This window comes from Tamandua tetradactyla, chromosome 6 (assembly GCF_023851605.1).
Source record: "Tamandua tetradactyla isolate mTamTet1 chromosome 6, mTamTet1.pri, whole genome shotgun sequence".
Lineage (NCBI taxonomy): Eukaryota > Metazoa > Chordata > Mammalia > Pilosa > Myrmecophagidae > Tamandua > Tamandua tetradactyla.
This window is the reverse complement of record NC_135332.1, coordinates 81,996,953-82,010,470: the sequence shown is the minus strand read 5'-3', so window position 1 is coordinate 82,010,470 and position 13,518 is coordinate 81,996,953. Positions and strand designations below refer to the sequence as shown.

Here is a 13,518-nt window from a genome sequence, read left to right as displayed (position 1 = left end):
AGCGTCTGAGGTAATTAGGATTTGGCTGGGATAGGCTGGCTAGAATCAGGGGTGCAAACAAAGGTGGTGACAGCCCTGAGATGGGATAGTTTCTGGAACAGCTGTGCCCAGGCCTCCGCTGGCCCGACCGCAGCTAACAGCCGATGAAGGTCAACGTCCCGGGGGGCCACCTGCCAGGCCAGGATATCTGGGACTCTACCAAAGTCCAGAATTATGTCCTCTCAGTTCTGGGAGCCCTCCTGACAAAGGTGCCAGCAGGAGGCCAGACTACCAGAGTGCATCCCCCCGCCCTTGTCCCAGAGAACCAGTTGCTGCCTGGAGCCTTAGAGAGCCAATGCAGGAGCCCACGAATCCCTCATAGAAAGGGCAGTTTCCACATTCCTACTGCATCCCTAAAGTTTATTGGAGACCACCTTCTCTCTGGACCCATAACCCTGTCCTGCCCAGAATCACGCTCCAAAGTGTGCCTCAGAGTCTGTCCACCTTCAAGGGTCTAGACAAGTCCCCACATGGCCAGGTTGACAAGTCAACCTGCAGCAAGTCCCTGTGGGGGAGAAGGAGAGTCTGTGTCCACGGGAAGATGCTCCAGGGGCAGGCCTGTTTTGGAAGCAGGCGGTGGTAGCCAGGATGGAAGCCTTGCTGCACCGTCTCCACCTGTCACCCCCACTGCAGGTGCTGTGTATGTAGGGCTCGGCAGTAGGCCCAGCTGCCCACAGCCATAGCCCAGCGACCAGCATCCTCTTTTGGCAGCAGCAGTTTGTCCTCCTCCAGCCGGATCAGGAGGCCGGCCACCCCCAGCATGGCACCCCCCCACATCCCATAAGTGTTGGCTGTGAAGACAGCCACGATGAGTATGGTCACTGAGACCACCAGCACGACTGCCTGGCTGGCTACGGTTCGGCCCTCGGCACCGAGATGATCACCAGCCATGGCCAGCACCATGCCTCCTCCCAGAAGCAGATTAGCAGAAGAGTGGTCCCCATTCACCCAGTGGAAATCGAAAGCCAAAAGGGGCAGGCCGATGACAGTGGCCACCCAGGCTCCAGCCAAACAGTCTTCATCTGTACCCAGCCCTGGGGCTAGCATGGTGGCTGCAGCCAAGGCCTGAAGAAGGAAGCCAGCAGCAGCCCCTCGGCTTGCCTGTCAACACAGGAAAGGAGGAGATGTGGAAAGGAGGCCAAGCTACCTATTTAAACAGGAAGGTTCTGGGCTCTCATCGCCACCTGGCCTTTGGACTTAATGCCCCCCATCCTCCCCCAATTCCTGAGACCTTGGGATTAGGGGACGGGGCTTCAGGGTAGAGGGGGAGAGGTCTGGTGGAACACCTGGGCCTTTTTCCAGGACCCCTCACAGGTCTACTTACCTGGGCAGTGCACATGGCTGCATGCAGAGACACTGCTCCAAGCACCAGCTGGGAGAGAGCTGCGCCCCACTCATCCCCAGATTTGGGAGCCATGGCACCTCAGCTGGTCTTGAGTTTGAGGTGGCGGCTGGAAGGGAATCCTGAACTCGGGAGAGGAAGAAAAAGTGAAGAAGCTGGAACACTAAGGGCCGCTGTCCGGGACTCCCAGGCTCTAGGGCCCCATTTCTAAGTCTTGAGATAGGTTCAGTCCTAAACTTTCCAGGGCCCTGAGGCTGCTGAACACTAATGCGGCCAGGGATTAGTGTTCAGGGATTAGAGACGGGAGGAGAGGGGAGTGTTCAGCGGCGTGGGGTCTGGGCCCGAAGGACATGGGCCCAAGGGATCGAGGGTCAGAGTGGGGGGCGTCAGGCCCACGCGTGGCCTGGGCCTGGTTCCTGCCCGCAGGGAGGCGGCGCGGGCCCCGGCGCGCCTCCGGCCCGGTGCGCAGCTCCAGATCTGTTCGGCCGCAGACGGAGCAGCAGCGGGAGGCCGCGCCTGCCCTCCGCCCGCCCAGCAGCCTCGAAGGCAGTCTGGGTTCCCCCGGAGAGTGCCGCCCCGGCGCGCCACCACCGAGAGCAGCGGAGGCTAGAGCGGCGGGGCGGCTCGGCAGGAGAGGGGCGGGGTTCGGAGGAGGAGGTGCTGCCTTGGGGGCGGGGATTGGGGCGGGGCCGCGAGGAGGGGGCGGAGCCGCGCGGGCACCTGTCGGCCGAAGGCTCGGAGAGGCGGGGGTCTCCACCAAGTAGGGTTGGGGGCGGGGCTTCGAGAAGGGGCTGCTGCGGCCCCCGGACACCTGTCCCCGCGCCTCTTCGCCGCGGGGGCGGCCACCCGAGCATGCGCACCGGCATTGCGGCGGGCGGTGCGGAGCTGGGGCGCGGGGACGCGGGGCGGCGCGAAGTGGGGGCCCTCTGCCGCCCCGCTCCCCATGTACGCCTTCTACTCACTGCTCATCTACATCTTCTACAGCCTCTTCCGCAGGGATGGCGAGGCGGCGGCGGCCGCGGACCCCGGCGACCCCGGCCAGGTGAGCGGGGGTGGTCGCTGCGCCCTAGAGTCGGGTCCTGGCAGGCCCGCGCGGCCCTCGAAGTCAGGATGCAGACGCTGGGGAGTGGGGGCCGTGCTGAGGACCCCGTCTCTGTTCAGGTGTTGGAAGCCAGTGACCTCGGCCCCAACGCCTCCGGGCCGGTCCCCGGAGGGAGCCCCAAAGGCGGCCTGCCCCCTCCTCAGGGGCTTCCCCTGCTCCCCATCCTCTCCCTAGAGCGCTCGCTGCAGGCCCAGAGGTCGCCGCCGCCCAGACCAGCCCACACCGGACCCCGAGGGCGAGCTGAGCGGCCTGCCGGGTAGGTGCCGTGGGGGTTGGGGAGGCGCGGAAACCCGGGGGCGTCCGAGAGAGGGAGGAATGCCCTGACCTCACTGGGAGGGAGGGTCTGGCGGGTGCCTTTGGAGGCCCAGCCTCTAGCACGTGACTCCGGTACCATCGCTTGGCTCCACAGGCTGTTTCGAGTCTGCGGATGGGTCGGAAGGGGGAGCCCAGGGGCCTCCTGCCGCCGTCTCCCTTGAAGAGGCTCTCCTGCGCCTTGCCGAGTTCCTCTCTGTCCAGCTGGGGGCAGAAGAAGGCTGCGGGAATCTTCTCGATCCGGGCAAGGTGAGCAGGGCTGAGGGACACCGTGTTCCCGTTTTCCTGACCCTTCTCAGCTCCTGGGACCTCTAAGGACTTCACTGTACCCTGTTTTTATCAGGAGGCAGCTCCTGCTTTGCCCTTAGACAGCCTGATCTAAAAAGCTCCTTTTTTTCTATGAGTCCACTCAGCATCCCCATCCCCTCTTCCCAGCCATCACAGTTCCCACAGTCTCCCCTGATTCTTATCTCCTTCACAGCCCATTGAGGTGCCCCCACTCTTGGCGGTGACCAGTCAGCTCTTGGCCCTCCTGACATGGAGTCGGGGCCCCAGGGAGAGGCAGGCTCTGTTCCACGGGACTCAGCCGGGCTCCGGGGCACAGACCCCTGCTGCTGATGGTGTGTAGGAGCAGACAGTTGAGCAGGGACCTGTGGAGGGAGTGGAGCCATTGAGTCCCCGGTGGCCTGGGGTGCGGGGTTCCAAGCCCAGCCCTGCCCCTGAGCTGCCTCCTCTTTAGGCCAGAGACCTCCCCAGTCCTAACTGAGTCTGCCCCCCATAGGGCCCCCGTCCCATCCTGCCCCAGCCCTGGGGGAAGCACTGAGAGGAGAGGCCCAGGGACAGCAGCTCTCTGGGTTGGAGGAGGAACAGAGAGCTTGGCAGCTCATCCTCGGACAGGTGAGGACCGTGAGTGAGCAGGAACTGGGGTGGGGAGCCAGAAAGAGGTGTTCCACTCTGTCCCCCTCAATTCCTCTCCAGTTGGAAGAGCTGAAGGAACAGCTGGAACAGCAGGAAGAGGAACTGGGCCGGCTGCGCCTAGGAGTGGTGAGGCTGCTGGCAGGAAGTGGGGAAGGGGCGCTCAAACGGGGCTGAGCTTCCAGGAGGGTCCTGAGGACTTTCCTCCCCCACAGGGGGCCACTGACTCAGAAAAAAGGGTCCAGCACCTAACCCTGGAGAACGAGGCCCTGAAACAGAGTCTGAGCCTCACGCGAGACCTCCTGCTGCACTGGGGACCCAGTGTCCCACTGGGGATCGCTCAGGTACCCTGCTCCTTAGCGGCTTTGCCCTGCAGCTCAGAGCCCTCCTCACTGGGCCCCCAACAGCTTCCTAAGCTCCTGGGGGCCTTGTGAGTGGTCAAGCAGGGCTCCCAGCAGCAGAATAGCAAGGCAGCCCCACAGGTAGACTGAGATCATAAGAGAAACCTCGAAAGACTGGCCCCAGGGGAGCATGGGAACTCCCTTGCATGGGGTCTGGAGGCATGGGTTCATGCCAGCTCTGCCCACCCCTCTGGACTTGACTTTGCCACCAGTAGAAGGGTGCGGTGAGTGCCCCTCTCCAAGTTCCCTCTTGGTTTCTAGGAGGAAGCAGAAGCCCTGGTGGAGCTCCAGAACCAGCTTCAGGAGGCCCAGGACACCACAGAAGCCCTCCGAGTTCAGGTGGGCGTGGGGCCCCAGGGGCCCTGTGAGGGCTGGACCCTGGAGAGGGAAAGGCTGAGGCCTGGTGAGTGCCTGTTCCCTCAGTGACAGGGGTGGGGTCTGGTGGGGCAGCTGGGAGCCCAGGAAGTACAGCTTCAGGGCCTTCAGGGGGCCCTCCGGCAGCTCCAGCAAGAGACAGAGCGGAACTGCAGGCAGGAACTGCAGCAGATGCTTGGACAGCTGGCAGGTAAGGGCGTGGGGCTAGGGTGAGGCTTGTGGAGGGCCGTGGGGTATGCACCTGCCCTCCCAACAGCCTTTCCTATCAGGACTTCAGGCACGCATGGCCAGCCTGCGTCAGGGCTGCGGGGACCTCCGAGGGCTGGTCAACACCTTTACCCAGAGCTGCCAGGGCTCACTGAGCGAGGCCCGGGGACAGGTCAGCTTCCCTCCCCTGCTAGCCTCCCCCATCTGCAATTCATTTAATGTTCTGCCCCAGGGGTCCCAGCATGCCCAGCCCTTCGGGATTTGCGTGTGCTAACAGAACCGGACAGCTACTGAGATGAGACCTAGGGTTGGCCATGTGACCTGTATGGTTTCCTCACCTGTGGTCCCCTCAGGTTCCTGGGGCTCACCTAATGATGCTTCAAGGGTCTGAGGACCCGAGGGTAATGGAACCCCACGGCAACTCTACGCAGTTCCCCAGTGTTATCCTCAGTGCTCCTCTCCCCACCCCGCTGGTCCTCTGTTGCTCCCTCTTCCTTCCTCATATCCATTCCCCCAGGTCTCCTGGGCCCTTGGGGCACTGTCAGCTGAAGGGGCTGGGACCCAGGTCTCTGAGGAGCAGCAGGGGCCCCCCATGGGATGCCAAGGGCGGCTGCTGGAGCCCAAGGGTATGGCAGGCTTGGGGACTGGGTGGGAGGCAGGGAGGAAAGGGAGCCTCTCAGAGCCTGGAGCCTAGGCCTGTACCTGCTGACCTGAACTCCACCCCCAGGAAATATCCGTGTGCTGTGTCGGCTGAGGCCTGGGTGCCCATCCAGACTGGTGGCCACAGAGCCTGGCCCAGGCGGCATCGTCACCACCTGCTATCGTGGGCGCCAGCGCCGCTTCCATCTGGACTGGGTCTTCCCTCCAGATGCCAGCCAGGAGGAGGTGCCACCCTACCCGCCCTTGCATCTATCATGACCCTTCCTCAGAGTCTCCCCACCCTGTCCTCCACCAGCCCAAAAGAGGTTCCACTTTCTCTTCTTCATCTGTGCACCCTAAGGAGTGAGGGTGGCTGGGACTCCAGTAGGGAAGGGAAGGGAGCCTCTGGGTGTGGGAAGCAGCAGCTCAGCTGGGCACCTCCTTTCTTTCTGGGATGTTCCTTCTCTGCATCTCCTCTCCCACCCCAAGCTCTATAGGTTCAGGAGAAAACAACCGAGGAATTTAGACAGGAAGGTTAACATTGGCAAAAAATAGTATTTTAGCGGGCAACATAGGACCACGTGCTTGTCTAGTGAAGGTTACTGCCTATGCAGGCTGTGTCTTGATGCCTCCTTGCCGTACTGCCCTGGCTGCCCAACCCCCATATCCTGGGTCCAGGGTCCACCTAGCTGTGAGGGTGGGCACCCCTGGCATGCCCAGCCTTATCTTGCTTTGCAGCTGAGGTGGGTGGTGGGTAGGTAAGCAGGCAAGGTTTGAGCCTTGGTTCCCATGCTGCCAAAAACCCTCCCTCCTTCCCCCCTTACCACCACACTCATGGAAAAGCAGGAACTATTTCTCAGTTCATGTCTTCACCCACCACCAACTTGCCTTACACATGCCATTTCTACGTGTGTGCAAGCTTTGCCTGCCAGAGCTTCCAAGAGCTGAGGCCTAGTGGGGAGGGCCTTAGAGATGGACAGAGCTGCTGGGGACTCGGATCTGGTCACCTGATGGCCTCTGAGGCTCTTTTGCCACCAGACCCCCCTCAGGCAGTATAATCACAGTGACCGGCAGGTGGCCACGCTCCTCCCCACTTCCCAGGGTCCCACCCTCTCCAGAGCTCTGGTCGCCCTTGCTCACTGCTCTCTGGGCCCTTGCTGTCCAAACCCAAGATCCGCAGTTGTCTGTCACCAAGCTTCTCCCCCACCCCAGTGTTCCCAGTGTTCTCTGGGATGGGGCCACAGCCCACCTCACCCCAGTGATCTCACCCTTAGCAACTGTGCAGACCTGATGAACCACCGAGCCCGCAGCCTTCCAGTAGCCAGCAGCATGAAAGCCCTTGGCCCCCTCACCCCTTACCTTTGTGTGTCAAGGGCTTTTCTAGGCCACTGGTACATGCCACTGTGGTCCCCACCTCCAATGACAAATAACTTACCTCTGACCATAGAAGGGTTTGATTCTGGCATCTGGACTACAGCTCCACAGGGTTTCTAGGGCTCTAGCCTTTACATGGGCTACTCCATTTTCCTGTTGCATCTCCTCTTGTCTGGCTACTTCTTACTTTTGCCTCAGACCATAGGCAAATGTCACTTTCTCCAGGGAGCCTCCTCTGTGTCTGTTGGGTGAGGGAAGGTCCACCCTCCAGCAGTGATCCCCTGGAGCCCAAGTCCAAGCAGAATTAAGCTCTGCTCACACTCCTCACCTCACTGCACCCCCAAGAATCCCCTCCCACACCACTTCCCTGAAAAGGGAGCTGATCACGGGCTCAGGACATCCCTCCTCTCCCCACCCCGAGGTCTTTGGGGAGCTGGAGCCAGCTGTGCTGTCCTGCCTCCGCGGCTACAGTGTCTGCATCTTCACCTATGGTCAGACTGGAACCGGAAAGACATACAGCATGGAGGTGGGGTGCAGCCCACTCCCTAGGGGACAGTCCAGGGGGCTCGGGGTGGCAGCTGTGATATGAGCCCAAGTGTGGTGCCCTGACCCCCAGGGCCCACCTGAGGACCCCGGCATAGCCCCTAGGGCTCTGCAGTCGCTGTTCCGGGAGATGGGAGCCGGAGGGCAGCACCGTGTGACCCTCAGCATGGTGGAGGTCTACAACGAGGCTGTCAGGTCAGGGGCGCAGTGAGGCCGCCTCCTCCCCACCAGGCCCAAGGCACCTCCCATTCCCTAAGGGCCCCAGAACCAAACCTCCCCTCCTTCCCACCAGGGACCTCCTGGCCCAAGGGCCTCCCCAGCGCCTGGCAGTGAGGCAGGGCCCAGCAGGCCAGGGGGGAGTCCAGGTCGCGGGCCTCACCCACTGGGACGTGCCCAACCTGGACACACTGCACCAGGTAAGGCTGCCCAGTGGGCACTGCTTGTCCCACTGGCCGGCCCTGTCCTCCAGCCTGGGAGTGGGGACCCGCACCAGGCCAGCCCTGCCTCTCCACCCTTCAGATGCTGAGCCTGGCCAGGAGCAACCGGGCCACCGCGGCCACAGCCATGAATCAGCACAGCTCCCGCTCCCACGCCCTGGTCACGCTGATGCTGCGTGCTGCATCCTCGCCGCAGGGTCCGGGCACCACAGGTACCACTGCTCGTCCCGGATCCCTGCTGGGGGGCCACGGCGTACCGGGCTCTGCTGTCCTCCACGTCGGGCTGCGCTCTTCCTGGCAGGCACGCTGCACTTGGTGGACCTGGCCGGATCCGAGCGCGCCTGGAAGGCGGGGGCAACTGGTGCGTCCGGGGGATCCGGGGACGCGGCTCGGCGGCAGCGGGAGGCCCGCACAATCAACCGCTCCCTGCTGGCGTTGGGAGGTGTGATGGCCGCGCTGCGGGCCCGCCGGCCCCACGTGCCCTTCCGAGACTCGCAGCTCACGCGCCTGCTGCAGCCAGCACTCGGACCCGGCGCCACCGTGGTGCTGCTGCTGCAGGTGGGCGGCGGGGGCGGAGCGTGGAGGCGGGAGGATCGTTTGCATGCCAGGCACCGCCCACTTGGGGCTCTCCCACCACCACCGCCTCCCCGCAGATCTCCACGCGGCCGGAGGATCTCGGGGAGACTGTCTGCTCGCTCAAGTTCGCTGAGCGAGTGGGGCAAGTCGCGCTGGGGCCACCTCGGCGCCGTAGGGTCTCGCGCTCCGGGACGCCCTCCTCCTTTAGCACCGACAGCCCGCTCACCGGGACTCCCTGTACTCCCACGCCATCCCCCGGCAGCCCTCCAAGCCCAGCGCCCGACAGTGGCTCCAGCTCGGCCCTCGTACCCCCAGAGGGCCTGCCCCCGTAGTTCTGCCTGCGGCCCTACCCAAGGGGTCTGGGGTCGTGCCTCTGCTGGCAGAGGCTGCAGTGAAGTCCCCATACCCTGTTTCCCAGGGCACAACCTCCTTGACCTCTGGGGGCTGACAGCCTCCTAAACTCCCCAAGCCCACCTCCACCCTACCCCCACTTCTGGAGGAATGTTACACCCGGGGAAAATGATTCCCCCCCACCTCCCAACTGGGCCACAGGCCTTCAGCTCCCACCTTATCACCATTTGCTGTTATCGCGGCACACAGCAGGGGATCCTTGAGCCAAGGAAGGCAGACCCAGGCACCACCCCTGCCCCCAAAAATCAGACTTGGTATTAAAATGGTGTAAGTTCCTTTACTGTTATAGTCCCACCACCACCACCAGGACCTCGTAGGGTCCAGTCTTCATTCTTTAACCCCTTGCCCTCCCCCAAAAAAGGTGCTACCTGCTTCTTCCAGACAGTTGAGGGAGGGCAGGATTTTAGGTTGGAGCCCCCATTGGGCTCTCCCTCCCCCAGCCTGGAGCTCGGGGAGGTGACAGATGGTGATGGATGGATGGACGGACGGATAGAAGCCTAAGATGGGATCTGGAAGGGTGGATAGAAGCCTGAGATGGGATCCGGAAGGGTGCCTCTGGGCTGATGCCCACTCCTCCAGCCTTGCCTCTTGGGGTGGGGGTGGTGTCAGGGCCAGGTTCCTGCTTGCCGAGCGGCAGCCCTTAGGTGGGGTGGGGGGTGAGGGGCTATTCTAATAAACATCGTGGACTCTGGTCTCAGCTGCTGTAGTTTCCCTGGGGCCCACAGGAGTAGATGGGACTGGAGAGGAAGCATCCCCTGCCCAGGTGGCCTCAGAGGCTGTACCAGGAGAGTAGCCAACCTGGGCCCGGGGCTGCCAGGTCCCGAGGGTGGCTAACCCACACGTCGTAGATGCTTTTGTTGGGTGGCACACCCTGGAAGAGGGTGTCTAGATCCCAGAGCAGCCCTGGGGGCCCACGGGTTTCAGGGGCCACCCGCCAGTAGGACTGGCTATTTGTGGGTGGGCACTGGGGGCAGGAGGAGGGTGGGAGTGAGGCAAAGGGCATTACCACATTGGGAGTGTAGATGGGTGAGTAGGAGGTGGGCAGCTGCCCCCAGAGCGGGTCCCTGTGGCCCCCGCCAGGCAGTGCCCCGGGGTCTGGAGTACCCTGCAGAAAGTGCAGGGGCCAGGCTCTGGGTTCTGGGGAGAGGGGTGAGGGCTGAGTGTTTCCCCACTGGGAAGTCTGCCCCTCTCCTGTGGGCCCCTGGAGGGGGCAGTGGGGCCAAAGAGGTCTCTCAGAGGAGGGAGGCGGTGGAGTGGGCCCTGCCTCCTCCCGAGAATGGGCTGGGACTGGACTTCCCTGTGATGCCAGCCGGGGCCAGGGTGCCCTGTCCCCGGGGTTCCCTAGCAGGGACTTGATGCTGAAGCCCTCACTGGGCGCCGACGGAGGGGTGGGTGGCCGGTAAGGCCTGCCGTGCAGCACGTAGGGGCCCAAGTCCTTGGCGAAGGTGCGGCGCTGGCCCCTGTTCTGCCAGCGCCGGCACAGGGCCGTGTTCTGCAGCCGCAGTGCCTCAGCTGGGATCAGGCTCACGTCGACCGCCCAGAAGTTACCCTTGGCCTGGGGCTTCGCAGGGTCCTTGGGCACCTGGTGAGGGGGGGGTGCAGGCTTGGGTGGGGCTGCCCAGCCCCTCAATGTCAGGCCTTCCACGCCCACCCGGTGCCCCAGGCTGCACCCTTCGCCCGGCCCCACCTTGCGGAAGCATGGGTTGGAGGAGAGGTTGTGGCGGATGGAGTCCTTCCAGCCGTCGTAGTCGTCCCTGAAGAAGGGAAACGCGGCCTGGACCTGACGGATGATCTGAAACCACGGGGTGGGCGGTAACACTTCAACTGGGCTGGGAGAGGGCACTGAGGTCCCCCACTCCCCTGTGTCCCAGGACACATCGGTGCCGAGGGAAAAGGGAGGTGTCCTGGGAAGGGTCCTGCCTGGGTCCGGATTCAGACTCGCCCACTGGCCTGAGCCTGGGAGAGGTGCGGAAGGGGTCTGAGAAAGAGGAGCCCCATGGTGGGTGCAGGTGGGGGCTTCATGCAAGGCCTGCTCTGGGCGTTAGAAGGGTGAGGGTCCTCTCACCTGGGCCAGCTTCAGCCTGCGGGAGGGCGCAGCCTGGATCACCAAGGCAATCATGGCCAAGTAGGTGTAGGGGGGCTTGTCATGCCGCAGGTACCTCTTCTTCCTCCTCTTGGGGGGCTGGAGGGACGACTCTGCCCTCAGGGGACCAGTGCCTGGATGGCTGCAGGGCCCCATGCAGGGGAGGCAGACAACGTGGGCAGGACCTGGCCAGGGTTCAGGGCACACGGCAGTGGGGCTCTGAGGCAAGGCTGAGCCAGGGCCTGGGGCCGGGCGGGTGGGGCTGTTGCGCCCTTTATCATTCGGATGGAAGGGGGAGGGGACTGGAGGGAGGAAGGCAGAAGGTGGGGGAGGGGAGCAAGCAGCAAGCTAGGACAATTAGCAGGTTTCGGTTAATCTGAGAGGGAGGGGCAGGGAGGATTCCAGTGGGGGCTGCGGGCCTGCAAACTGGGCCTGAGCCCCTCCCCTGGGCTGCCTGTGGATGCCCAGGCAGCCCCCTGTGAGTTGGAAGGAAAAGCCCTTTCCAGGGGCATATAACCCACTGGCTTCTGCCTGGGCCATGGTTTTGGGCTCCCGTTTAATAGCTGGGAAGTGATTATCTCAGGCTGGTAGGACACCCTTTATTCAGTGCATGAAAAGCTGGGGGCTTTCCTCCTCAGAGCTCAAGGCTAAGCAGCTCGTAGGACCAGAGAGGCTGGGCCATCCACCTGAGGGATTATCCAGATGGGCTTCTTTTAGGAAATGGTCATGGAGCTGTCACCCCAGGAACACCCTCCCAGGAACAAAAGAGGACTGGAGTTGACTAGTGATTTGCCCCAGGGCAGGCTGCAGCAGTCTGGCAGTCTCCCCTGGGGTCCTGAAGGCCATGCTCCTAACTACCCAGTGGCTCCGGGGAAGCTGGAGGCCCTTAGTGTCCACTGTAGGCCTCCTTACTGGGCCCTGGGAGAGCTGGACAGGGTGCCTGGACCCTGAGGACTTCATGGGCAGCTTTTGCATTCTCCCTCCTCCTCCTCTAGTCCTCTGGGCACAGCTGCTCTGGAGGTCATCCTGGACGGTTGCTCCTTAGTTGGTCAAATGCACAAATGTGTGTGAGAGGGGTGAGGTTTCCCCAGTGGGTGGGGGTGGAAGGGAAAAGTCTCCTTGCTGCTTGGGTTTATTGGTCACCTCTCTCCAGGGACCAGGCCTTGAGGGCATGCCAAGGGGTCCTGGTCACTGCTGGGAGGAGTCCAGAAGGTGTGTGGTATGGGGGTGTCCTGGAAGAAGGGATGTGTACCCCACGAGTGTGGGGCCAGCCTGGAGGGAGGAAACTCTCTAGGGGAAGGAGTAGAGGCTTGATTGTTTGGGGAAGTCTGAGGGGTCAGCCTCCCTGCTCAGGCCTGGCTGGAGCAACTGAGGGTCTTTAACTGGCGAAGGACCTGCCCCCAGAGTGGCCCTGGAATGGTTCCTCTGACAGCATTTCTAGGTTTGCATCCTCCTAACTTCCTGGCTTTCTTCTATTCCTCATCTTCTCCTCCCTAGCTATCTGATCTTTGCCTCTGTACCTAGCATTAGTAAAGGTTTGTGTTCTATACCCTGCTGTCTAAAGCCCAGCCCTCCCAGGTCAGCCTGCCCAAACGCGGCTGTGGTGCCAGCACTCCCCCCCACCTCCCCCGCCCTGACCTCCCATGAGCATGCAGGATGGCACTACACCTCTCTGAGAATTCAGGTTTTCCTGTGCAACCCCTCCCCCATTAGACCCCTAAAGGGTTGAAAATCTGCACGCCCAGCACATGTTGGGGGAAGGGATATGAGTACACTGGGGGAGGAAGCGTGGGGCTAAGACTGTGATGCAGGCGGGTACCACGTTGTTTAACCCAGCCTCACCCCTCACCCCTCCGTGGGATCCTGCCCCAAATCCCAGTATTTCTTTTTTTTTTTCAAATACATTCTTTTTTTTAATTAATAAAACCAATCACATATAATATGAACATTCTTTTTTTATCATAGTTGTATATTCATCATCATGATAATTTTTTAGAACATTTTGCCTCAATTCAGAAAAAGAAATAAAAAGAAAACAGAAAAAAAAATTCATACACACCATACCCCTTACCCCTGCCATTCATTGATCACTAGCATTTCGATCTACTAAATTTATTTTGACATTTGTTCCCCCTATTATTTATTTATTTTTAATCCATATGTTTTACTCGTCTGTTGATAAGGTACACAAAAGGAGCATTAGACACAAGGTTTTCACAATCACAGTCACATTGCAAAAGCTTTATCAATATACAATCATCTTCAAGAAACATTGCTACTGGAACACAGCTCTACATTTTCAGGCAGTTCCCTCCAGCCTCTCTGTTATGCCTTAACTGAAAAGGTGGTATCTATTTAATGCATAAGAATAACCTTCAGGATAACCTCTCAACTCTGTTTGGAATCTCTCAGCCATTGACACTTTATTTTGTCTCATTTCTCTATTCCCCCTTTTGGTCAAGAAGGTTTCTCAATCCCTTGATACCGAGTCCCAGCTCATTCTAGGATTTCTGTCCCACATTGCCAGGTAGGTCCACCCCCCTGGGAGTCATGTCCCACACAGAGACGGGGAGGCAGTGAGTTTGCTTGTCACGTTGACTGAGAGAGAGAAGCCACATCTGAGCAACAGAGGAGGTTCCCTTGGGGATAACTCTTAGGCCTAATCTTAAGTGAGTTTGACCTATCCTTTGCGGGGTTAAGTTTCATATGAACAAACACTAAGATTAGGGGCTCAACTGATTGCTTTAATTGTCCCCACTGCT

At 61.0% G+C, this 13,518-nt stretch overlaps 3 protein-coding genes across 5 annotated transcripts; 1 reads left to right on the top strand and 2 right to left on the bottom strand.

Moving 5' to 3' along the window:
- Positions 1–385: 385 nt before the first annotated feature.
- TMEM276 (transmembrane protein 276) lies at positions 386–8,153 on the bottom strand. Of its 2 annotated transcripts, none has more exons than XM_077166494.1 (5): positions 7,944–8,153; positions 6,768–7,203; positions 2,344–3,445; positions 1,364–1,503; positions 386–1,140 (listed from the first exon to the last, which is right to left on the bottom strand). In XM_077166494.1, the coding sequence occupies exons 4-5, from the start codon at positions 1,454–1,456 to the stop codon at positions 658–660; spliced, it is 576 nt and encodes a 191-aa protein (XP_077022609.1). In that variant the 5' UTR covers positions 1,457–1,503; positions 2,344–3,445; positions 6,768–7,203; positions 7,944–8,153; the 3' UTR covers positions 386–657. The 2 variants fall into 2 exon arrangements, with proteins under 2 accessions (XP_077022609.1, XP_077022608.1); XM_077166493.1 differs by having other exon boundaries at positions 6,768–6,947.
- Positions 2,261–8,711, top strand: KIFC2 (kinesin family member C2). 2 transcript variants are annotated; one of them, XM_077166486.1, is made up of 18 exons: positions 2,261–2,423; positions 2,658–2,739; positions 2,893–3,044; positions 3,277–3,415; positions 3,577–3,692; positions 3,774–3,839; positions 3,926–4,054; positions 4,373–4,450; positions 4,562–4,676; positions 4,756–4,865; positions 5,211–5,319; positions 5,421–5,578; positions 7,128–7,232; positions 7,323–7,444; positions 7,542–7,665; positions 7,769–7,898; positions 7,988–8,244; positions 8,340–8,711. In XM_077166486.1, the coding sequence occupies exons 1-18, from the start codon at positions 2,325–2,327 to the stop codon at positions 8,592–8,594; spliced, it is 2,346 nt and encodes a 781-aa protein (XP_077022601.1). In that variant the 5' UTR covers positions 2,261–2,324; the 3' UTR covers positions 8,595–8,711. The 2 variants fall into 2 exon arrangements, with proteins under 2 accessions (XP_077022601.1, XP_077022600.1); XM_077166485.1 differs by having other exon boundaries at positions 3,908–4,054.
- Positions 8,712–9,357: 646 nt separating this feature from the next.
- FOXH1 (forkhead box H1) lies at positions 9,358–10,962 on the bottom strand. Its single transcript, XM_077166491.1, has 3 exons — positions 10,739–10,962; positions 10,361–10,465; positions 9,358–10,255 (listed from the first exon to the last, which is right to left on the bottom strand). The coding sequence occupies exons 1-3, from the start codon at positions 10,910–10,912 to the stop codon at positions 9,443–9,445; spliced, it is 1,092 nt and encodes a 363-aa protein (XP_077022606.1). The 5' UTR covers positions 10,913–10,962; the 3' UTR covers positions 9,358–9,442.
- Between the last annotated feature and the right edge of the window lie 2,556 nt (positions 10,963–13,518).

Bases quoted from the DNA above. Each gene is read 5' to 3' on its own strand.
- TMEM276 (XM_077166494.1), bottom strand. From the start codon at position 1,456: ATGGCTCCCAAATCTGGGGATGAGTGGGGCGCAGCTCTCTCCCAGCTG. The intron at 1,141-1,363 runs GTAAGTAGACCT...CTGTGTTGACAG, and splicing joins CAGCCATGTGCACTGCCCAG to GCAAGCCGAGGGGCTGCTGC.
- KIFC2 (XM_077166485.1), top strand. From the start codon at position 2,325: ATGTACGCCTTCTACTCACTGCTCATCTACATCTTCTACAGCCTCTTC. The intron at 2,740-2,892 runs GTAGGTGCCGTG...TTGGCTCCACAG, and splicing joins CGAGCTGAGCGGCCTGCCGG to GCTGTTTCGAGTCTGCGGAT. The intron at 4,055-4,372 runs GTACCCTGCTCC...CTTGGTTTCTAG, and splicing joins TCCCACTGGGGATCGCTCAG to GAGGAAGCAGAAGCCCTGGT.
- FOXH1 (XM_077166491.1), bottom strand. From the start codon at position 10,912: ATGGGGCCCTGCAGCCATCCAGGCACTGGTCCCCTGAGGGCAGAGTCG. The intron at 10,466-10,738 runs GTGAGAGGACCC...CCGTGGTTTCAG, and splicing joins GCAGGCTGAAGCTGGCCCAG to ATCATCCGTCAGGTCCAGGC. The intron at 10,256-10,360 runs GTGGGGCCGGGC...CCCCCTCACCAG, and splicing joins CCAACCCATGCTTCCGCAAG to GTGCCCAAGGACCCTGCGAA.